Source organism: Macrobrachium nipponense, chromosome 10, assembly GCF_015104395.2.
Source record: "Macrobrachium nipponense isolate FS-2020 chromosome 10, ASM1510439v2, whole genome shotgun sequence".
Taxonomy (NCBI): domain Eukaryota; kingdom Metazoa; phylum Arthropoda; class Malacostraca; order Decapoda; family Palaemonidae; genus Macrobrachium; species Macrobrachium nipponense.
This window is the reverse complement of record NC_087204.1, coordinates 81,494,094-81,520,344: the sequence shown is the minus strand read 5'-3', so window position 1 is coordinate 81,520,344 and position 26,251 is coordinate 81,494,094. Positions and strand designations below refer to the sequence as shown.

The window sequence follows — 26,251 nt, the reverse complement described above, 5'->3', positions numbered from 1 at the left end:
TGGGAATGTGACGATGAAGTAGATCTCCCTACTGTAGCTACTTTATTAATACAATATGGTATCAGTGCTTCTGTTGAAGATAATGAATACTCCCAAAAGAGTGTAGCATATTCCAAAGATGAGGACCATGGTAACCGTTTGAGCAGGGATACCAACCAGATGATGTTCAACCACTCTTGTTCTTCAGTGAAGAAATTAAAGGAAGAATTATTTAAAGCATCGTATGACTATGTCAAATATGTTATCTTCCCCACCTGTATCGGACAAAGTGGACGAGTTAACATGACATGGTTGAATCAGTATTTACCTGTGTTATCTACATTCAGTCATGAAATGAATAAACTGGTAAAATCACTTGCGTGATCATCATTAAAAAGAATTTATCCCTGCTAGAGGAAAGATGTGTGGAAGATTTATATATGATGAACTTGTTATCAAGATTTAAAAGCTTAGATGTATTAGATGAATTATCTTTCACACACGATCGGGAAACTGGGGAAGATGTGTGTGGTATATACTAGCAATGTGTCTCGATGATGTATTACTTTCGTAAAACGAATGTATATCATGTCTGTGTATTCTTTTGTAAACCTTTTCCAGTGTATTCTTGTATGACTTTGTATGGAATATTAATTCATGTATTTCTGTATGACTTTTGTTACAAAATAATAATAATTCTGTATGTAATCTGATTTTCCATTTAACCTCTTTACGTATGGAATATTATGCATCTATATACACATATCATAAATGATTAAGAATGGAATGGGTTTTATTAAGTTAATTTTCAGAGTTCCCTATTGACTTAAAAAAAATTTGCGTTTGGGAGTGAATTCGGAGGACATGTTGGAACCTGCGATTTCAAGTTTTAAAATATCACCGGGGGCCTTATAGAGGGAATTCAGGGCGAGGGTTGAAATCAGGTTTTTTTTTTTTTTTACTTACGTAGACTATGAGTAACTTTGGGGTTGGGGTTGAAATCAGGGTTTTTACCTCCCATAGAGTATGAGGTCCTTTGGGGTTAGGGTTGAAATCAGGGGTTTCATTCCCGTAGAGTATGAGGTCCTTTGGTTGGGGGGGCGGATGTTAGGGTTGAAATCAGGGGTTTCATTCCCGTAGAGTATGAGGCCCTTTGGGGTTAGGGTTGAAATCAGGGGTCTCATTCCTGTTGAGTATGAGGTCCTTTGGGGTTAGGGTTGAAATCAGGGGTTTCATTCCCGTAGAGTATGAGGTCCTTTGGGGTCGGGGTTGAAACACCATGGGAACCTGTGAAATTTCACAGCTATTTGTTATATTCACACCATTATGACCAATTTTCACACCTAAAGGTGTGAAAAATAATTAACACCTCATTAAAAGATGTGAAATTTCACACCTAGGTGCTAATCCCCAGCTAGAAATATCAACTACCTGGGGATTAGCACCTAGGTGTTGAGGGACAATGGGGTTTTTCCCCTATTAATATTAATTATTTTTATCATTTTTTTTTTTTTTTTTTTTGCTCTATCACAGTCCTCCAATTCGACTGGTGGGGTTCCGGGTTGCATCCTGCCCCCTTAGGAGTCCATCACTTTTCTTACTATGTGTGCCGTTTCTAGGATCACACTCTTCTGCATGAGTCCTGGGGCTACTTCAGCCTCTAGTTTTTCTAGATTCCTTTTCAGGGATCTTGGGATCGTGCCTAGTGCTCCTATGATTATGGGTACGATTTCCACTGGCATATCCCATATCCTTCATATTTCTATTTTCAGATCTTGATACTTATCCATTTTTCCCTCTCTTTCTCTTCAACGCTGGTGTCCCATGGTATTGCGACATCAATGAGTGATACTTTCTTCTTGACTTTGTCAATCAACGTCACGTCTGGTCTGTTTTTTGCACGTATCACCCCATCCGTTTCTGATACTATAGTCCCCAGAGGATCTTGCCTGATCGTTTTCTATCACTCCTTCAGGTTGGTGCTCGTACCACTTATTACTGCAAGGTAGCTGATGTTTCTTGCACAGGCTCCAGTGGAGGGCTTTTGCTACTGAATCATGCCTCTTTTTGTACTGGTTCTGTGCAAGTGCCGGGCATTCACTTGCTATGTGGTTTATGGTTTCATTTTTCGTATTGCACTTCCTACATATGGGAGAGATGTTATTTCCGTCTATCGTTCTTTGAACATATCTGGTTCTTAGGGCCTGATCTTATGCCGCTGTTATCATTCCTTCAGTTTCCTTCTTTAGCTCTCCCCTCTGTAGCCATTGCCAATTGTCATCGCTGGCTAGTTCTTTAGTCTGTCTCATGTATTGTCCGTGCATTGGTTTGTTGTGCCAGTCCTCTGTTCTGTCTGTCTTTCTCCTGTCTCTGTATATTTCTGGGTCTTCGTCTACTTTTATTAGTCCTTCTTCCCATGCACTCTTTAGCCACTCATCTTCACTGGTTTTCAGATATTGCCCCAGTGCTCTGTTTTCGATGTTGACGCAGTCCTCTATACTTAGTAGTCCTCTCCCTCCTTCCTTTCGTGTTATGTATAGTCTGTCCGTATTTGCTCTTGGGTGTAGTGCTTTGTGTATTGTCATATGTTTCCTGGTTTTCTGATCTATGCTGCGGAGTTCTGCCTTCGTCCATTCGACTATTCCTGCGCTGTATCTGATTACTGGCACTGCCATGTGTTTATGGCTTTTATCATATTTCCTCCATTGAGTTTTGACTTGAGTATCGCCTTGAGTCTCTGCATATATTCTTTCCTGATCGTGTCCTTCATCTCTTGGTGTTTTATATCCCCTCCTTCCATTATTCCCAGGTATTTGTATCCTGTCTCATCTATGTGTTTGATGTCCCATTGCTCCCATCTGGTAGCTTTATCCCTTCAGTTCTCGTTACTTTACCTTTTTGTATGTTGACTAAGGCGCATTTTTCTATTCCAAACTCCATCCTGATGTCCCCAGATACAATCCTTACAGTCTGGATTAGGGTATCTATTTCCTTGATGCTCTTACCATACAGCTTGATGTCGTCCATGAACATCAGATGGTTGATTCTGTTGCCTCTTTTCTTGAGTTGGTGCCCGGCATCCATCTTCTGTAGTACTTTTGTCATGGGAATCATGGCTACTACGAAGAGTAGTGGGGACAGTGAGTCGCCCTGGAAGATCCCTCTCCTGATATTAACCTCTGCTAGTGTTATTCCAGAGCTTGTAAGTATTGTATTCCAGTTGCGCATTGTATTTTTGAGGAAGCTGATGGTGTTTTCCTCTGCCCCATATATTTTCAGGCATTCTATTAGCCATGTGTGTGGTATCATGTCGAAGGCTTTCTTATAGTCTATCCATGCCATGCTTAGGTTGGTTTTCCTTCTCCTACTGTTCTTCATTACCATTTTGTCTATCAGGAGCTGGTCTTTTGTGCCCCTACACTTCCTTCTGCAGCCTTTCTGTTGGTGGGGGATGGTGTTTGTCTCCTCTAGGTAGTTGTATAGCCTTTCACTGATTATTATTATTATTATTATTATTATTATTATTATTATTATTATTATTATTATTATTATTATTATTACTGAAATAGGGATACCAAACGGATATTTCAGTTCCTTAAGAGCACCCAGAGAAAGCAGGAGGGTATAAAGAAAACATGATTAACTTGAAAAAATCTAAGAAAGCTAGGCTCCTACGTTACCGTTTATAATACAGCCGTCTTTTGTTTATGTTGTTATATTCGTGATTCCAAGAATGGAATATGCTAAACATGGTGCCCCTCGGAGCCTTTCCCTAGAATTACCCAAACGCATACATCCTATGCTTATAAATGGTAGAAACCGAATATTCGTCCTACTCAGATAATATCTAAGTTTATTAAAGTCCTTCTATAAATAGTAGTTTTCTTAAGGTGTCCCTAAAATAAAACAGATACAATTTTATGGGGATTCTGTTTACCTTTTTGAAGACTATTGTAATTTTTTTACTATCAATATTGAAACCTAAAGGTTTTTACTTGGAAAAAACTAAAGTACCTTTAATATGCAAGCAAGCTTTCACTTAATAGTTCTTAAATCATAAAACGTGAAAGATTTAATGGAAAGACCAAAAATTACATAAAATTAAATAAAAACAAAAAAGAGAAGCATTTCTTCCTGTGCTTAGGGCTAACCCTCGCTGCCTCAAGGACTCGTGTTCGATAATTACAAGGAGTTACAAGGATTAGGATGTCTCAAAGACTGTTTGTCCATCCGAGGAGACATCGCGTGCTCACTTATCTCAAGGAGCAGGTTTTACTGTCCATCCACAGTGTCCTAATGATTTTGTCTAACTTTCTTTTAAACTCGTCCACACTGATAGTGTTTACGATTTCTGATGGCAGTTTATTCCATGTGTCATATTTCTTGTATGTAAAGAAGTTCCCACAATGGGATGTGCTGTATCTCTTCAGTTCTAGTTTCCATCCATTATTTCTTGTCTGGTTTTCATTTGACGTAAATAGGTTACTGTCTACTTTTGTTAGGATGCCTTTCAGTATTTTAAATGTTTCTATTGGTTGTCCTCGCAATCTTCGTGTTTCTAAGCCATACATGTTCAGGTTCTCTTGTCGCCTTTGGCAACCTATTTGCATGATGGATGGAATTAACTTTGTGGCTCTTGCTTGTACCTCTTCTAACCTATTTGCCTAAACTTCTTGCGAGCCTTTTCAACTCCTCCTCTATCTTAAGCAGGCTGTTTCGAGGCATAGGATTAGGGAACCTACAGAACATATCTTGATATTGCCTTCCATCAATACTCGGTTCAATTCGAAGTTGAAAAGTTATGGAAACCGTATACACTCGTTCTCTCTATATATATTTTGGGTTGCTGTTGCTCTCGCTAGTTATTTTTTATGGGAAATTTTGTTTAGTACCTAACCCGGTCACATGGCTGATCACTGACCAGAAAAAGAACTATAAGCTGAGTTATTATAGTAATTATTCTATTTTACAGTCGTTCTCTGTCAACTCATATACGACGCCAAAATCCATTATTAGAGCTTTATAAAACTTTCCTCAGTTATTTTTGAGTGAGAATTACAATGAAATGAAAATCATTTTCATTAAATATTTATCGTAAAACCCTTCATGTACTAATGCCTGTTTTTTAGCTTCGATAAAAACACAGAGGAGGGTTGAGAGACGCCACACATTTCTGTCTTTTGAACAGAGGTTAATGACACTTCTCCAAATGCCGGATACGCATAGCAATCGTCGCCATGATAAACGAACGTCATCACGGACCACATGACTCTGATAAAGATATCCAAATGAATTCCTCCTTTCGAGTGGTTATGATATTTTCTGAGAAATAGATAGAAAGTCCTTATAACGAAAGCTTCCCGTTTGAAGACCCGTAAGGGATAACATCAAGGAAAGAGCCGCCATAAGGATCCACCGTCTGTTTTTATTTTCTAATTCCTTTCTGACTCTCGCCTCGTTTGTGAAATATTCATTTTGGATCATCTCACGAAGTTAAATTACTTCCATTAGTTTTAAGTCTTATAACTTAGACCATGGCTAAGTACAACATAGAAACGTTGTTCTAGAGATAGGAAAAGAGAACGGAGTGTAAATAGTGTCAATAATAAAACGGCTTCGTAATTTTGGGTTAACGTGTCGTTTCTCCTCATTACTCCCTTCAGCACATAATTATTTTATCTGTTATTTACCAAAACTGTTTTACATTGCTTTTCTGTAACTTTCCTCTGCGCTGAAGTACTATGTACGAAAAGTATCATTTTTGCTACGAATGGTAGTGTGCAATGCCGTTTGATTTCCTCGCAAGACTAGACGTAAAGGCTGAAAGAGAGAGAGAGAGAGGTGTTTGGTTGTGCATGTTCAAATCGAATAACAATTTCCCTGTCGCTTGCTGCCATGTTTAACAGACATACAGCCAAATAACTAGTACAAACAAGCGACACATACGGCTGAAAGTTTGGCAGATCCCTCTGAGTAGAATATGTCGGCCGTACTTATTCCATTTTGCACATATTCTAGATTTCATCTCTCTCTCTTTTCCTCCTCTTAATCTTTTTATTTTTTAAAGTTCTGTTGACATGTTTTGGTGCTTCTCGGAATCTTCCACTGATTCATCTGACTCTGGAACCCGATCTATCATCTGTATTGATAGGCGTGTAAAGGAAATAAAATCTATTACATCTGGTCGTCCAGAGATTGAAAACAGTCATGATCTATGTCGCGGCATTTATCACGGGGAGCCCAAGAAAAACAGCGACGTAGAAGATCTACGGCTGAAGAGGTGGCAAGCAGCAGGAAAAGGTATTTTGAGGCTGCACGAGAAATGCGTAGTTGGGATTTCCACATACCCACACCGTGCCAAGTTTTGATAAGATTTCGGTTTGTCGCAATTTCTATATCCCTTGAAATATACAGGTTTCTTTTCTTGCCTTAGTGACTTAATTATATATTATTATAATATATATATATATATATATTATATATATCTATATATATAGCTATTTTACATATATATATATATATGTGTGTGTGTGTGTGTGTGTGTGTGTGTGTGTGTGTGTGTGTATGTAAAATAAAGTAATTGGTTAACTACGTATGCAGCCTCCAACTACACTTTGAGCAGAACAACGACCTCTACTAGGACGAAAATAGGTATGGTAACCTTTTGACATCTGTGGCGATTGAAAATATATATATATATATATATATAATATATATATATATATATATATATATATATATATATATATATATATTCAATCGCCACAGATGTCAAAAGGTTACCATACCTATTTTCGTCCTAGTAGAGGTCGTTGTTCTGTTTAAAGGTAGTTGGAGGCTGCATACGTAGTTACCCAATTACTTTATTATCAACATTTTTCCATGAGAAAATTCTAAATGAGGTATATTTACCTATGAATTTCGAATTAATATAGACTAGACTTGAGTTGCATGTCATTTCATGGAGAAATTTCGTCTGTGATCAAAAGTATGAATGATCTTAATATCACGTTTTTTATTTACCGGAACACTGAGAGACAGAATATGGCCTGCACCAAATGACATTATAAGTCAAGTTCTCACTTGCATCAATTTCCTGTTTCTGTATTATTTTAATAGGTGAGATGTTTTTGCTTTGTTTTATCCAGTTGTTGTCTGATGATGCTTAATGAAATTGAACTAATCTAAAACAACAAATGTGATAACCTATTGTATATTTTCGTTAAAAATGATAAAGTCAAGTTATTCTTGACCGGGTTTCTTTTATAAGAAATTCACAAAACTTATTAAGATGTAGCATGTAAGAGATCCTGCCGGCGAAAATTCATACACCAGAAAGGAGACCAGAAACAGTAAGCAATAAAAATGATAAGTACAACGGGGTAAAACACTTGCGGCGTTTGCACCACAAGTGTCTGGGGAATGGAAACTACTTATCAAACCTTATCGTTAACTTTTGCCTACACTTGTAGTGGGCGGAAAACGATCTTTCATCTCCTTCTCCTGACTACAGTGTAATGCAACTGTGTTGGTGTTAATACAAATACATTTTCTTACTAATTTTCCCTTTTAATTAAGTTGTGATTCACGCTTCAAATGCAACAGTTGGTTGGAGTCATTTCCAGAAACTGTTGAACTCTTGTGCAGGGATTCGAGTGCTCCCTCGTAAGTAAACAAAAGGAAATGCCACCATCAAAAGAAAACTCCCAGTCAATTATATAGTGCCTAAAAATAAACTTTCCCCGCCAACACTGACACATACATGTAATCAATTACACCTGAAAAATATAAGGTATTGCTATAAGTTACACGGAAAAGGAACAGGTTTCAAATTCGTATATAATGATTAAGAGCTACGTTTTCACCCAGGCCACGAAGTTAACATGTGTAGGTACAGTTGTTGTAATTGTCTAAAGATTTATACCTTTACACTACCTAAAATGACATCAACCACACTAGCTACATTTCCCCTTTTGGGCAGCATAGCTAACTCAATCATGATACAAGATGTCCCGAGTTACGAACTGTCAATTTTTTTCCTTTGCATCAACCTTGATACTTTGGAAAAAAATGCATCAAGATGTTCACTTGAGATTTGTATTTTCCTCAAAATTTTTTCGGGATTGGAAGGTAAATAATTTTCCAATAATAAAGATAGAAAATATGAAAAAATATCGTATTAGCATTTTAAGAATAAAACAAACCAATGTTTTTGTCGTAACTTTATTAAGCAAGGAAATTATCCTGGGTAGCCGTCATGGCTCTCAGTCTCTTTTTAAAGAAGCGATAGACAAATGCTTGCTTTAAACAACAACGTCATTTACAATCGCCTTATATAACTCAAGTTTGTTTGAGGAAGGAAAGTAACTTGCGTTATTAAGACGTTGTTTTAAATAACGACAGTAGCATGCATTTATCCATCGGTACTTTGAGAGAGACTTACCTTATGAAATTGCGATACCATTTTTTTTCTATATATACGATTTTCATCTCGATAGGTAGGAAAATGGTTTACTTTCCACTCCATGAAATAATATCGGTGATCATACAAAGGTCAGGGAATGATGCAAAGTTCACACGGGGAGAGAGAGAGAGAGAGAGAGAGAGAGAGAGAGAGGAGAGAGAGGCCTTTGATTAAACCTTTAAAAGATTAGCTTCTTAAAATTACAGGGAGTTCCTTCTTCAAACTTCTAAAACGGGGAGTTGTGACCTGTGTGGCCTGAGTTTCTATCCTCTTTCAATATTACTATGATTCATCTTTGCTGTCAGTATTGTAAACGTTCCTATAGTAGATTCAAATCAGCCGTGCATTTGATGTCTAGGCCAGTCCCTTACGACGCTCCTGATTGGCTGTTGATAAGCCAATGACAGGGCTGGAAACTCTCAGTCTCTCTCGAAAGTTCAATAGGCAGGATGTATGTTCCATCTCTCCTGAGGTATACGTCTTTCAGGAAAGGTGGAACATACATCCTGCCTATGTGAATCTCGAGAGAGAGACTGAGAGTTTCCAGCCCTGTCACTGGCTTATCAACAGCCAATCAGGAGCGTCGTAAGAGAAGGGCCTGGACATCAAATTCACGCTTGATGTGAATCTAATATAGTTTGGTGCAGCCGTTTGGTCTCTTGATATGACTTCAATGAAAAACTCTTGTGCAAGAATATATTCGAATGATATACACAGTTACAATTTTCCACTTCAGAACTTCTCTTCAAATGCGGTTGTGAAGTAAACAAAAATGTTACGCAAGTACAATAATTTTTTCCTTTTCAACAACAACAATTGAATATCAATGGGAACAACAAAGCAATAGTCAACAGGAAAGGAAAAACACACTTTTTCCTAGATGATCTAATCTCTCGCTTTCTGAAAGATAAAAAAAAATTCTTGTTCATTACATGCTTGTAAATATAAGGGTTCTTATTAAAAAAATAAGTATTATAAACTCTTTTGCATAATTATGCTGTGATAGAAGTTACAAAGGATGTACACTAAGATGGAGTTCATGCCCACCAACAATAGCCCTTATTGATATTTCAGTATTGTAAGGCAATAAAACTTTCATTTCTTATGCATTTTTTTAAAGCCTCCGATTTGAATATCAAAGGTAAAGTGGAAAATGCATAAATTACTAAGAGGCAACGTTTCCAAGACTTGACGAAGATTCATTATGTCTATTCACAAGGTTCTAATCCTTCGACGGCTTATTCTATGAGTTGGATGGAACCATAATATTTCGCAATCGAAGCTTGCAGCAGGTGAGAGCCTCAAAAAGAGAAATTTTCATCTTTCACAAAGAATTTTCCCTGATTACTTTGCATATTATTAAAGGACTACTGGCTGCTGATAATGAACTGGAAGAAGGTAGAAAAACAGTGGGATTAGGAGAGGTTGAGGTTCCCCTTTATGCTGATAAAAGTTAAGATTATAAGCCTCTTTATTAATTTTTAGGCATTTCCCAAAAGCGTTTCGGAAAATGAAGAGAACGTTAGAAACCGAGTTGGCCAGTACAAACCCAGTCTTAAAACCACTTTGTTTCGCAAGATTTCAGTAATAATGCCCAAAATGGTTCAAATGCCCCCCTCGCCCCCATCAAGTCATTTCTATTGTAAGAATTCAACATTCAATTGCATATTTATTGCGAGTGATCAGTGGGAACTGCTTTGTTTCGCCTTGCTGGCGAGGGGTTACTGCCCACAATAACGGTTCTAGTAGATTCACATCAACCGTGCATTTAATGTCTAGGCCAGTCCCTTACGACGCTCCTGATTGTCTGTTGATAAGCCAATGACAGGGCTGGAAACTCTCAGTCTCTCTCGAGAGTTCACACAGGCAGGATGTATGTTCCACCTCTCCTGAAAGACGTATACCTCAGGAGAGGTGGAACATAGATCCTACCCATTTGAACTCTCTAGAGAGACTGAGAGTTTCAAGCCCTGTGATTGACTTATCAACAGCAGCCAATCAGGAGCGTCGTAAAGGACTGGCCTATACATCAAATGCACGGTTGATGTGAATCTACTATAGTAATCATTCAAATAATTAATGTATAAGACTTCAGTCCCCAAGTTTTACACTACAATGGTGAAAGGAGAAGTGTTCTTCCTTCGTCGTGGGAATGACCGATTTGGATCATAACTGTTAGAGAAAATATTTGTCTTTGTTTTTGTATTTCTATTTCTATGAACGAATGTTATAATGTACAACAGAATTTGACAAATCACCACATACAGGTGTCACAGTAGCCGCCATGAAATTCACTAACAGGTGTAAAGTACAGGATGAAACCTAAACATGCAACGTTGGCAATGCAGTCACTTTGAAGAGAGGCTCGGCCTGGTTCACATCGCAGACAATTCCGTTCTTCGATTCAGAAAGCTCAGGTAGGATTGCGAACTTGAGTTTAGAGACTATAAATCGATGGCAAGAGCATCCTTATTCCTTAGGCAGGAGGATGCACCTATTCTTCTGGCTTTGATTTGTTAAATTACTTAAAGGTATAATATATATGTCCGAAACAAAGATTTGTTGAGTCAACAAGGACTATAGGAAGAGTCGCAGTAAGTTTATGGAAACAAAGAAGCTAATAATGTATTTAAAGTACACGTTTCTTTCCTTGGAAGCTGTCAAAATCGCCAGCTCTAACATCCTTGATGAATAAATGATAAGAAGTAAAACGGAAAATTTTGAATTATTTCAATGTATACGGTTTTCCAAGGATATCATGTCAGCGCTGGTTACATATACCTTTATCCATGATAACCTTTAACCAAAATGTATCGTATTTTTATGGTTTAAAACTTCCATTTACAAGAAAAATGTGGCAATACCTTAATTACCAATTTGGATTCCTTGCGCAACATCCCTGTCATAGTTTCCAAATGCCGCCAAGCACAGATTCAGACTTGAGCTGAAACATTTTTTGTCATTTCCATCATTTCCCTTTGCATTTGAACTAACAGTATTTCTATTACCACTTTCTGTCTTCAGATTTCGAATTATAGTGATCACTCAGTAAGTCTTTCAGACCTTGGAGGTGCTTTGTTAAGATACTATACCAGAGGATTTTAATAAAACGGGATCTTGAATTACCTCTGGATAGGGTGGCACATTTACAAATATATAACTGCGAAATTCGTGTGAACTGCAGTACCCCTTGGGCGTAAGTTATTCATAAGGTAAAGTAATTTGGAGGTCAAACATTATTTGTGGATTTAATATTTGTGAATATAAAAAAAGCCACGAGTGCACTTTAAACAAAACCCCATCCACTTATATATATATATATATATATATATATATATATAATATATATATATATATATATACATATACATACATAATATATATATGTATATATATATATAGATATATATATATATATATATTATAAGTGTGTGTGTGTGTGTGCATATATTATATATATATATATAATATAGATATTATATATATATATAATCTATATATATATGTATATATATATATATATATTTATATATATAGATATTGATATTTATAAGCATATATATACATATTTAGCTATATATAAATATATGTATACATATGTATACATACAATATATGTATATATATATATATACTATGTATACATACATATATAGTATATATATATATACACACACACACACACACATATATATTATATATATATATATATATATATATATATATATATATATACATATATATGCATGTATACATATGATATATATATATATATAGCTAAATATGTATATATATGCTTATAAATATCAATATCTATATATATACTATATATATTTATACATATATACATATATAAAACACAAACACACACACACACACACACACGCACACACACACACACATATATTATATATATATATATTATAATATATATATATTATATATAGTATATGTAATATACATACATGACTGGTAAAAGTGTTCTGTAACAACAGAATTCCATCTAATAAAGGAGCCATAAAAAACACCAAAATGTAGAGAGAAAAGTACTATATTTCAGAGACTGCTGTCTCTCTCTTCAGGTATACCTGAAGAGAGAGACAGCAGTCTCTGAAATATAGTACTTTTCTTCTACATTTTGTGTTTTTAATGGGCTCCTTTTATTTTAGGAATATAACATACATATATATATATATATAGTTATTATATTATTATATTATATTTTTATAGGGAATCCTTTTTTATGTATATATCTGCATAATATATATATATAATATCTATATATATATATATATATATGTATGTATATATATACATGCAATATATAAATATATATATATGTAATATTTATAACTACAATATAAATATAATATATTATATATTATTTTATTTTATTATATTTATATAATAATATATATTATATATATATATATATATGTTATATATATACTAATATATATATATTATTATATATAAATTATATACGTATGTATGTTTATATATACCCGAGGTATAGTGAAAATTGTTAATCAAGCTACATTTGGGGCTTAATATTTGTGAATATAAATTTATATTTATTGATATTTATATCCTTGTTTCCATCCTAATGAATATATGGTATACATTGCTGCTCGTATAAACCGGTCCTTTGGAAAATGGCTTAATAAACGAAAAAATTCAGAATTCTCTCCACTGTTTTATCATACCTTATGGTAATTTGAACTGTAGCTTCACCCAATCCTGTTTTGTGAGGTTGTTTTGTGAGCGAAAAAATTTATATTCGGGTACTTGTTTTATATTAACAAATAACGGTAAAAGTAACGTATCATCATATGTCGTTAATCGTTCCAAGATGCGCAAATTAGGTCGGCAAACAATATATGTCGAATAAACCTTTTACGAAATGACCCAGACACCCTATAAACCTCTACAAACAACGTCATAACTCTGTTGATGTGTGCGCAATAATTCTTTCGATAGCCAAACGTTTTACTGCCTCTTTATTAAATTTACACATACTAAGGATAAAAGTTTAATAAAAAAAGGGAATTTTATAAATTGCACTGTACTTTCCTGGCGGATGCGTCATCGTCATGAATTGATCAAGGTATATAGAATGGTTATTCTAAATATATACCTTGGAATTGATGATACATTCGTCCTTCTTAAACCAAGGGAACGAGTCATAAAGACAATCTTTTCACCAATTTAGTAGCGTTTTATCAAAGTTACCTTACTTTGCAATGTCACTAGGAATTGTCGGAACCGTGGGATTGATTATTTTATCATGGACCAAAATTCAACGCAAAGGGCGGTACTGTTACAGCCGAACGTCACGTACAGTACATTCTTTATATTCTAAAGCTTTTAACCAGTTTTATTCTGTAGGGATTACATATCTTACAGATATAGATTTCAATATTGGTTCCTACGTGATCTGGCACTCTCCTATTGATTTTTGTATTCTTATGGCTAAACGCTGAAACTACGAATTTATGGTATGCTATGCAAAATCGTATAAGCTTTTACATTATTCTCTGGTATCTTTTGTATAATGGCCATTTTATTTTCTTCTCCAATTATTTTTACTTGTGAATGGAGATATTATTGTATTAGGAAATGAATAAACTTTCCTTTTCTTGGCTGAACTTCATCATACTTGTTCTGAATGAGAGGCTTATCAAATTTTAAATTTGAAACCTTTTACTGGAAAAAACACGAAAAAATATTAGAAAATCAAAAGATTCTAAATTTACACACGCATACTCACACGCACAATGTACGTATGTGTGTGTATGTATGTGTGGGCGTGCGTGAAATTTTAAAGTCATAATTAATCACTAAATTACCAAGTCCTCGAATAGAGGAAAGGGAGAAGCCGATGACCAGTTTTTAGGAAATCTATATGGAATAATTAGACAATGTCCTGTTGGTTTAGTAAATAATTTAAAGTGTTAAGATAAAGGACATATCCTTTTCTTTGAACTGTAATTACAAAGTAATAAATAACAATCTTTTGTTTTTTTGGCAAGTCTTTTTTTATAAATTGTGTTACTAAACATTAACATCATTCTTTTGTAGTAGGAAATACAAGAGTGATAATAGGAATATGATATAGGCCACCATATTTGTAAATAATTTTAAGTAAAATTCTGTTAACGAATGTCAGTACTTTGAATAACATCTAATCTGGTAGAAGGGCATAGACCGCATACCCAATTTGTCTTCTTAATACAGCCCAAAATAATATTTTCACTGGAAATAAAAAAAAAGATAGCAAGAGTAACTACTATGGATAATGAGTCACTCAGAAAAGACCAAAACACCGACAATGACTGTAAACAATTTCTAAGAGGAATCCGTAGAACATTGAATCAAAATGAGTGATACAGGCGGTGGAACAAAATGCGAAAGAGATTTGTTGACGCGAATCATTCACATCACTTAGGGTGTCAACAAAAATCAGCTCAGCAAACTTGCTACACTGATTGTTTATTCAGCGAACATAAATCAATGTCGATGATCAATAAACACAAGGATAGCTGCAATATTACTTCAAAGAATCCCTCTCCCTTTTCCGTTGATTACTCTCGCGCGTTGCTCTGTCTGTATGGATATTCATCTCTTTATTTTTCTATAATTTACTTATTTATATAACACTCTATTCATATCTCTTTAATGTTTCTATAATTTACTTATTATATAACACTCTTCAATTAATTTCTCATTTTTATTTCTTTGCTTAACGTAAGTATGACTTATTATGCCGAGGCCTGTCGTAGATATTGGTGGCCTTTCCCTTTTCTTACTTTCAAATCGATTTCCTTTTCTGTATAATATAATATAATAATAATAATAATAATAATAATAATAATAATAATAATAATAATAATAATGATAATAATAATAATAATGGTAATAATAATAATAGATAATAAATAATAATAATAAATAATAAAATAATAATAATGTTCTAAGAGGTCCACAAATAAAAAAAAATGTTGCGAGTTCGTGTATAATTTAAAAACCCTTCACAAAGCTTTCAAACCCTTCCCTGGGTTCATCTTCAGTCAAAAAACATTTATTTATTATTGTGGACCTCTTAGAACATTATATATACTCTCGCGATAGAGAGTTTTCCCAAATAATAATAATAATAATAAGGCACAGGATATGGGGTACGGCAGCCGTATCCCGATCGCGGTAGATATTAGTACGGCAGTGAATTGCGCATGCGTCAATTTCAGACTTCCTGCCGTACAAATAACATAGTGTGGTGTGGGTACGGCAGATTCTGTCAGTGGCGCCGTATTGCGCTCTTGACTTGCTGTAGGTACGGCAGTTAGCTGTGTCCGTTTACCAGTTTAGTATTATGTGACCAGAGTTCGGCTTTTAGGCGGGACAGTCCTGCTTTTTGAACATCTGCCCCCCCCCCCCCCCCTTTTTTAGTTAGCAAAATGTCCCCCCCCCCCCCTTTTGTTTTGTTTGTTTTGCTTTTGTGAATTTTGTCCCGCTTTTTTTGTGCTACAAAAACAAAACTATCCCAATTTTAATGGAATAGTGCTGAAATTTTGTTTAATTTTGCCATTTCACTAGCTAGTAAATTCTATAGTCTTCTCCGACAGCTGCAATACCCAATGAAGTGAATTAAAAGAATATTGTACAGTGTATAAAGGCGACCCTTTGCAACTGCCGATGTCGGGCAGAATAAAGGGCCGAGAAAGTCATCAAAGGTACGATGGTAGTGTATATATTTATATATAATCCTCTTTCAATCTCATCTTCGGAGTTCTTTTCAGGGCCGATTCGATCGTTCGTGACCTACGTATATACAATTTTTGAAAGTTTGAGTCTTCATAGATGTCTATGGCTTTTTTCAGCTCGTTAAAGCCTGAAAACATCAGTTTTTCGGCGAAAACTAAAGTATTATTCCGCGGTTCATGCTGTTCCGTTGACATTTTTCTTGTCACTGATATTCCTGAGGCGGTAAACAAGGGTTCGCGCTTGCGCAATTCACTGCCGTACCAATATCTACCGCGATCGGGGTACGGCTGCCGTGCCAATATCCAGTTCGTAATAATAAATCCTGAAAATAGGAATACCAAATGGATATTTCAACCCCTTAAGTGCATACAGGAGAAAACAGGTGGATAGTGCAGAAACCATAATTAGTTTTTAAAAACCTTGAGAGAGCGAGGCCTCAACGTTGCCAGTTTCAATGCAGCTAAAACCCGGGTAATTTTGTAGAACTCCCAACTGAGATGTTCTTCATTAATAAATATAATGCAGTGTGAGTGCAGTGAGATACTATGAGAAATTTACGGTCTTTTGTTTATATTTTTATGTTCGTGATTCCAGGAATGGCTTAAGCTAAACACGGCACCACGCGGAGCCTTTCCTTAGCATTTCCAAAACGCATACATCCTCTGCTTATCAATGGTAGAGACCGAATATTCGTCCTACGCAGATATATCCAAGTTTATTATTGTTTCCCAATAAATTAGAGTTTTCACTAAGTACCTCTGAAAGAAAACGAATATAATTTTATGGTGGTCTTCTTTAGTTGTTGGAAGACTATTGTAATTTTATCATTATCAATATTGAAGTCTAAAAATGATTTATTTGAAAAACGCTAAAGTGCCTTTAACGTGCAAACAAACCTCCACTTAATAGTTCTCACATTTTGAAAATTAAATACTTAATGAAAAGACCAGAAATTACTTAAAATTGAACAAAAAAAGAACCATTTCGGCCTGAGATAGGCTGCTGACCCTCACTGCCTGAAGGGCTCGGGTTCGTTTCACGAGTAAAACAGAAAGCGCCAGGCTATCAGCTATGAATTATGTACTTAGTAGCTAGAAGAGTGCATTAGGTTGAGACTTTTCCGAAGCGGAATGCTAACACTATTATAATGATAACTGTATATATGATAACTGTATCTACTTATTGTCATACAGTGCAAAAGACAAGTAAGTGAAGTAGAATAATATTCATTTACGAATATGTGGCGTGTGTTAGAAGTAGTTAGTAGGCTATCAAATACATTAGGGAAAAAACGAAATACTCGCTAGCGCAAACTGTGTTATTATACTACTAGGGCCACTGGTAGTGCTTATTTAATTTCCCAGACTCGTTGACACAACCCACTATAAAAAAAAATGCAGTTACCTCGACGATAAGAGCCCATTACGAAAATTACGACCAATCTCTTAGTTATTGCCCTGACTATTATTTTTATTATATTTTTCAGTAAATGAAACCTATTCATATGAAACAAGCCCGGCGGGGCCATTGACTTGAAATTCAAGCTTCCAAAAAATATGGGTTTCATTAGGAAGAAGTAAGAGGAAGTAAAGTGAAATACAGAGAGAGGAAATCCCATAGCAAAAATTAATAAATAGGTAAATATAAAAAATGTATCAAAATGCAAGAATAGTATTAGGGTAGTAATGCATTGCATCTTCGCTTGAACTTCTGAAGTTCCAGTTGCACAATAATCTCTGGGAGGCTGTTCCACAGTCCAACGACGTGAGGAATAAAGGACCTCTGGAACTGAGAAGTCCGACAGCGAGGCACATTCACTTCATATTGGTGATGATGTTCAGCGAATCTAGTTACTCTCGGCAGATAAAGGGGATCAGGGATCAATTTTGAAGGTGAAAGATCTCTGTTGAAATAAAACTTATGAAAAAGTGACAAACTAGAGACCATCCGTCGATGATGGAAGTCATAACTGCTACTATTAGGAAACAGAAACCTACCACTACGAACAGCTCAATCTAAAAGAGATAAATCTCTGGCAGAAGCAGACATCCACACCGGGAACAGCATTCCAGTAAAGGAATTATAAATAACCTAAACCATGTTCCATTGATTTTATCATTGTTATAAATATAGGAGGCCTTACGAACAATACTTAAAGTTCGTTCGGCATTTGCTGAAATTTTCATTGGATGTTTCTCAAAAGTTAGATGTGAATCAAAAGTTACACGTAGCACATTTAAAGCTTCGGACTCCTTCAGCAAAGTTCCATCCGCCTGAAGGGGAGGAAGGAGTGGGAAATCTGTACGAGAAGCTGATCAATAGTGTTTTTCTTTTATTGAAGTTCAGCCTCACCCCACCGACTTCACCATTGCCTGATCCGGTCCATTTCCCAATCAGAGACTGAGGGCATCTTCATTTCTTGTAAGTGGAGACTTGACTACACCCACAAGTGTTGGAACATCGGCATACCGAACAATCATGTTTTTCAGGTCAATAACCATAACACCTGTATACACTAATAAATAACCAAGGACCAAGAACTTCGGACACAATTAGTCTTCGTTCACTAAAGTAGCCCTCCACAGCCCCTCGCTGCTGCCTGCCTACAAGGAAATCTTGATTTAATCCTAAAACATATTCAGCAACTCTGAGATTCTGAAGTTTATAAGTAAGTGTCTTGTGATTTTCTAAATCGAAAGTAGCACTAAAATATATTTATATTGCTCTGAACCGCAACCCGTATTAAGGTTCCTTTGCAAATGGCGTGTAAAGTCTGAAAGAACATCGCAGGTGCCTAACAGCTTCCTGTATGCGTACTGACTATCAGCTAACAATCCTTTAGATGCCACATACTTATAAAGTGTGGAAATGGAGGACTTGCAACAAATACATTCATGGTTATTGATTCAGAGGAGAAATAAAATAGACCATAACACCTGTTACTTAGTGAACAGTAAACACTTAACAGCAGTCTAGACTCTAGAGATGTATCAGATGTCTGAAAACAGGATTTGCGTGTGCGGATGTAGATATAGATATCAATTTTTTTTTAAACTTGCGGATTCCAGTTATTTAAATATATGAATACGGATGCGGTGGTGGTATTTGATATTTTGTAAATCTAAATCATTTAGATATATTTAATTGTTACCAGGAGGCAGAATAAGGGTAACAAAACTCAAAGCTATTCTTCGCATTAGAGACAGACAGACAGACAGACAGAGAGGAGTCTCCTACAAAATGCAATACCCTCTCTTTAAGATTACAAGTGCTATAGATGACGAAATTTCTAAAACAAAAATATGCTTTAAAACAAATATACTATAAAACAAATATGCAATAACAGAGCTACTAATACAGTATATACTGTTGTCTGCATAATAAAACGAAAAAGGTAAATTTAGCAAAATAAATAAATAAATAGATAAATAAAAAAGAGTCTCTATTTAAGGTACAACGTATGAGCATGAGCTATTGAACACTGAGTAGAGGGTGATATCCGCATATCAATTCTCAAACTGTGTATGCAGATGTTGCTTGCAATGCTAATGTGGATACGGATACAGAGGTTAAGAAATTGTCAATGTGGATACGGATGCAAATGTTTAGAAATTGTCAATGCGGATGTGCATTTATGAAAAATGCAGATAATCCCCGGATGTGGATCCGGATGTGGATATCCGATACATCTCTACAGTAGACCTTCAGGTTGAGTTAAGTATATCTTAGTTTAACCAGACCACTGAGCTGGTCAAGAGCTCTCCTAGGGCTGGCCCGAAGGATTAGATATTTTTACGTGACTAGGAACAAACTTAGCAACGGGATCTACAGCTTATTGTGGGATCCGGCCAAATTATATCGAGTAATTAATTTCTATCACCAGAAATAAATTCCTCTGATTCCACTTTAGCAGAGCGGACATTTGAACCCGCGACTACCGAATCGGTAAAAGAGCACGTAAACCACTGGTCCAACGAGGATTATATGGCATACTAAGTTCTCATTGGGGAAGATGCTGTGAGTAACGCTGCATCAGCTTGAGTAGTAAGCTTTACATTAAATTAATAATTATATGTATCATACGCTATTAATACTTTTTGTCTTTCCTCTATACCAGGAAGGTGCAGATAACCAAGTTAAAATGCAGCTTGATTTGTTTAGAAAATTATATATGTTGGTGGCTTTGTTTTGTATTGTGTCGGCTCTCTATTACCTGACGGGGAGAGGCTCATTAATACCAGGTGAGTTTAACACGGCATTGACTTTAAACCCATTGCTTGTTGTATTTGAAATAGGAATTTAGAATATTAGTCTAGATTTCAGTTGTATACCTGCACAAACAGAATATTCCTACTTTCACTTTCATAAAAGATTATTTGCTTACAATTCAGATCTATATCTAAACTAAATGAAATATATACTCTTTGCTTGTGCTCAGAAAAGATTATTTGTGTATAATACAGATCTACATCTAAACAAAATAGCATATTCGTTGTTTTGTGTTTAGCCAAAATTAAGGAACGATATTGATTAAGGACCGATTCTTGAAACAAATTATGGAAAAGCCCTCAATCTTAGTATCGGTAGAATTCTCTTTAATATATGACTTTGAAACAAGAAGACACGAAAAGGCTTTGATAATGATTAATGGAATTTAAAGATCTTTGTTTCTTCCTTCTATTATTTTTAGCGTTATCGTAATGATAAGTGATTAAAGATTAAGGTAATTACACGAGTTTTTTTCAAGTTTTCCTTTTAGGTGTAGAATTATCTTTAGAGTCATTGCAAATATGTTACCAAAATTGTTTAAAACTGCAAAACAAAAGATTAAGATAATTACACAATTTTGTTTGTTTTCCTTGTAGGTGTACAAAGTCTTACGGCATAGTCCGGAAGGCAGGAACTTTTGAGCACAGTGTAATGGTAAATAGAATACGAAAACCATTCACTATTAATGATGACTGCCTCCGGATGTATTGGTACATGATATCATTTGTTCGTAAGGACATAGAAGTTTCAGTAGGGTTGCAGAATATTTATAAGAGTTATGATTTTCATCATTTTTCTGTCAATAACCAATTTTCTCGTATTATGGGCGGGAACTGTGCTGTTAGTGGCGCCAGTGCACCTTCCGTGATGCACTGTAGGCATTACTAAAGGTTGTATGAAGCTACCATTCCGGCCTTGACGACACCCACTTTTCAGCCTTTTACTTTACCTCCGTTCCCATTTTCTCCCGTCCATCTTGCTGTGTAACCACTCCAGTGCTTCGCATTTTAGCTAAGTTTTCATAAATCCAATCTGCAACATCTAAAGTTAGTTTTGAACGCCAGTTACCGAGTAAGTGCCGTTGGCTGAAACTGTAAATTAACTTTCTCTAGTTAGCCGTTGCCCATCTTTATTATATCGTCTAATTAAAGGTTTGTTGTCCTTCCCTCCTGTAGCAGACTGGAGTCGTCAAATTCAAGATGTAGCGCCTGTCACCACAACACCGATACCGCCCACCCAAAGCCCCACTCCTTGCATCCCGACTGCATATAATTACAAGGTAAATAGTGATAAGAAATTATTACACAAACATCACAAACAGGTTAAATATAAGTTAACGACTTGTTGGTAGTCATGCGATATTCAGCCATCTCCAATCAAGGTTGTTGACTTGTTTTCAACCTGTTTGTGCTATGTATACAATAAGGAAGCTCAAGTCTGTTACATGTCTTACTAGCCGTGAGGACGCACCCCTAGTTATGTGGGGATTATCAGTTACCTTTTACATCCTAATTAGCATATGGCAGAACTGAAGCAATGATAACATTTTGCCTTATTTTTATTTCGGTAATTGAAAATTTCTTCAGAAATAAACGATTTTGGAATTTCACTACATCAGAGTGGAAATGCTTTCTTTTTTATAATGCTTACTACAGGGAGCAGACCAGGAAGACCCCAAGCTGATCGAATACATCCGACGAGAGTTGTTGGTTTCACCGTCCGTCCATCCCTACAAACTTGCTCACCCTGAACGCGAACACTTTTCCCAATACAACCAGTCAAAAATCGCTAACGCAATGCTCAAAGGAATGGTGATTATGCTCAAATCTCTTTTGAATCTCCGTTTTCTGTTTTTGGGAAGGGGGTGCCACGCATTGGTCATGACATTTTTATATCAATCATTTTCCCTCAGTCTTGTTTTAGTCGGGCGGTCTGGGAATGAGTGTCAATAAAGTTATCATTCCTCCGCTTTGGTATCTGGAAATCAAGGTTAAGGCAATGTTTCATCTATACAGAAAGGTGGATTCTTCGTGGAAGTCGGTGCCCTCGATGGCGAGACCGATAGTAATTCGATTTTCTTTGAGAGGCAACTTGGCTGGAGAGGACTGCTGATAGAGGCGAGACCGTCGGTTTTCGATGTGCTGAAGACGAAAAATAGGAATGCTTACCTCATTCGCGTTGCTCTTTCTATCAATACTTATGCTTCTGATGTCACTTTCCGGTAGGTTGCAAAGTTAGTCTATCCAACCTTCCAACTGCAGCAAGGTTGGATCATTTTACACCGCTTTGTGAGATATTGTGTTCGTAATTAATATTACTCAATATCGTGTGTGTCTTTGTGTGTGCGTGTGAAGGGAGGTGCAATAAGTGTTTGACGGGGGCATAGTTGGTACCTCGGAATAAATAATAATGCGTCAGTATTGTAAATTGCCGCAGATTTCAAAAGTTCTGTATTTTCAACATATCCAAATGTCAGGTAAATGGTGCCACAAATGACAACGAAATGATGATGAATAATTGATACTTATGGACTGCTCCAAAACATCAAAACCTTGAATAATAAAAGATACCTATCACTACATTATTTATAAATTATTCCTCCCTCTAAGGCAAATCTTTAAACAGACCAGACAGGTTCACCTTCGATAAAGGTTTTTTTTTACCATTTTCTATATTTGGCGAATGTTTACATGTTTTTTACTATAAACAACAACAAAAAATCATAATTCCAGTCGACGAAAATTATGTTCAAACAATCTTGTTTACCATCGACGGACGTTTTTCAGAAATGATATAGGACTCGGCAGCAGACTGGCCGATAAGGGTATCACGGTGAAGGGAATGCCCTTTTTCTCTATTCTTCGAGCCTTGGACGTCAAAATAATAGATTTCTTGTCTCTGGATATCGAGTCTTTCGAAGTCAAGGTGAGCTTCTATATATGTCCACTGTCATTATTTAATAGTAATTTACTAGTTATAATTATCAACCGTTCTAACCAGTAGTTCCATATGCTTAATAGAGATTTCTTTTTGGTTTTCCATGTTCAGAAACTCCTTCAGAAAGGTTAGGATTTTGTAACTTGAATTGTCCCACTAAGTGAAAACATTAATAAGCTGATGATATTTGATGCCTTAATATTTTCTGATTATTTCCAAACTTGCCTTGATGTAATCTTAAAGAACGAGCTATTGTAACCTTTTCTCTCAAGTTTTGATTAATTTGAGAAAGAGAGAGAGAGAGAGAGAGAGAGAGCCTTTATTATATAACTACAAGGAGTGTCACTTTTTCCTGATTTCCGAGACCAAAAATTCCCCGAGTTTTTAAGCATCTTGTAGATAACTTTCTTTTTTGTTACAAATAAATTAATGTCATTAAAAACCTCTTCTTTCTAGATGCTGAAGACAGTTCCATGGGATAAGTTGAAGATTAGGCTGATGTGTATCGAAGTAAACATCATCCCAGAGGGCAGGGATTACATAACGAATTTCCTACAGGGAAAAGGATATAAATTCTTAGGATTTGGTTACCATAAGATAGATGCTTGGTATGCACTGCCGGAGCTCCTAACTACAGATGTAAAACCTTTGGACTTTAGTCCGTAGTTGTATATTGTTACTTAAAGTATTTTTCACTGATAATTTATTTTTTCATTTTGGACTTGTGTTTGTGTTTTTGGCATGCATGTTTGAAAGGACTAATCATGTAAGGATTTTGTTCAATAATCAAGGTGTACTATCGTTCATACGCGTTGTGTGACTTACATGTTCCTCAAAGTGTTATTTCCATCCTTCTATTCTAGTCTGAAAATCAGTTAATCTTCTACAGCCTAGAATCGTCCTAAAGCAGTAAAATAAGTTATCAGATATTATGAAACCTTAATCGTTCAGTTAGAGAGTTTCAAAAGTAGAAATAGAAATTTGCATTATATGCCAAGAGGAAAATGATAATTTATATGTAAGTACAAACTGTAAAATATTACTATTTGATAATAGTCAAGGGACTTTCTAAAAGAGAGTAAACATGCTCTTTACTTGATTATTTTTCAGTGGAAAGAAACAGGTATATCGTTTCGTTGAGTTGAAACAAGGCGGCTGGATTTTTTGATTATAAATTTAAATTTAAATATATATATAATATATATATATTATATAATAGATAATATATATACATATACACAGATACATATATAATATATATATATATATATATAAAATATAAAAATATTATATTATTTTATTTTATATATATAAATATATATATATTTATTAGTTATATAATATATTATATAGAATATTAATATTACACACAAACACAACACAACAACACACACACCCACACTAGATATATATATATATATCTATATAGTATATATAGATATATATATATCACATATATATATATATATATATATATATATATATATATATATATATATATATATATATATATATATATTAAGCTACATATGTTCTTTAATATCGAATTCGCTCTACCTCGGCAATAATATATTTTTTTATATGTTAACCAAAGGAGAAATTTTTACATGATAATAAGTTCGTCGTCTCGTGGGCTCGAACCTCGGAAGACTAGTGCTCAGGACTACAGTGACGCGATTTAAATCACACGGCCCACGTCATTTAGAGCTCGTCACTGTAATCCTGAGTTTTGACTTCCGTGGTTCGAACACACGAGACAACGAAATTATGGCAACAAGAAAATTCCCCTTTGGTTAACATTTATGAAAATATATTATTTCTGTGGGAGAGCAAATTGGATTGTAAGGGTCATTTCTAGCTTAATGCTTGAATATGAATCACGGTGAAGTGATAAATGTATATATATATATATATATATATATATATATATATATATATATATATATATATGTATATATATATATATATACACACACACACACACACGTATATATATATATATATATATATATAATATATATATATATATATATATATATATGAAGAGTAACATTTCCGATACAAATGTTTAAAACATACCCGAGCACAAATGTGAAATGTGAGTATGCTTACCCATTTCAGCTGTAAACACGAGCACTAGTAAAATATAAACACAAACACAAAATACTAGTAAAATAATGCACCAACATAAAAAGGCCATTCCGAACACAGCCTCTCAGGCAGTGCCCAATGACTCCTCATCTCCAATCATATAGTGGGGTAGACCCCACGTACTCACGTACGAACAGCTAATAGTCCCACACATGGAATCTGACTAAAACCAGATCGGAGAGTACCTACTTCCGCCCGTGAACAAACACAAGCGACCCTTATGCCCTTGGTCGCGGAATTGCCGCAGTTTTCAGAACCACGCCACCCAAAAAAGTGATGAATCCCAAGCTATGGAATCATGCTCTGTTTCCGTGAGAGCCAATGATCACAATTATCCAAATGTTCCGACACATTCGCTTTTCGATCTCCTGAACTGACATTTTGCTATTCTCTCCACAGTGGAGCAAAACAGTCTATGCATATACATTCAGTGCTAAATATGTGCCTTCATATATAACATATATAAATCTCACTGCTGTAATGTAATGAAGCTATGTAACTCATAGTAAGCTAGGAAATATTTTAAGGATCAGTATTTCTTGGGTTACATCATTATGAGATCTTCTGTTAAGAAATCTCCCCAAAAAGTATTATTCTTTATAATATCGGACACTTGCTACGTGCTGTTATAATACTTTCAATAGCTTGGAAGCATTTGAAGAATCAAATGTTTTCCTTATTCAACAGA

At 35.3% G+C, this 26,251-nt stretch overlaps 1 protein-coding gene across 2 annotated transcripts; it reads left to right on the top strand.

Annotated features, from left to right (window-relative positions):
- The first annotated feature begins 10,764 nt into the window (after positions 1-10,764).
- LOC135223729 (uncharacterized) lies at positions 10,765-24,114 on the top strand. 2 transcript variants are annotated; one of them, XM_064262486.1, is made up of 7 exons: positions 10,765-10,860; positions 20,324-20,447; positions 21,654-21,754; positions 22,131-22,286; positions 22,491-22,696; positions 23,262-23,400; positions 23,869-24,114. In XM_064262486.1, the coding sequence occupies exons 2-7, from the start codon at positions 20,348-20,350 to the stop codon at positions 24,076-24,078; spliced, it is 912 nt and encodes a 303-aa protein (XP_064118556.1). In that variant the 5' UTR covers positions 10,765-10,860; positions 20,324-20,347; the 3' UTR covers positions 24,079-24,114. The 2 variants fall into 2 exon arrangements, with proteins under 2 accessions (XP_064118556.1, XP_064118555.1); XM_064262485.1 differs by having other exon boundaries at positions 21,651-21,754.
- Positions 24,115-26,251: the final 2,137 nt, after the last annotated feature.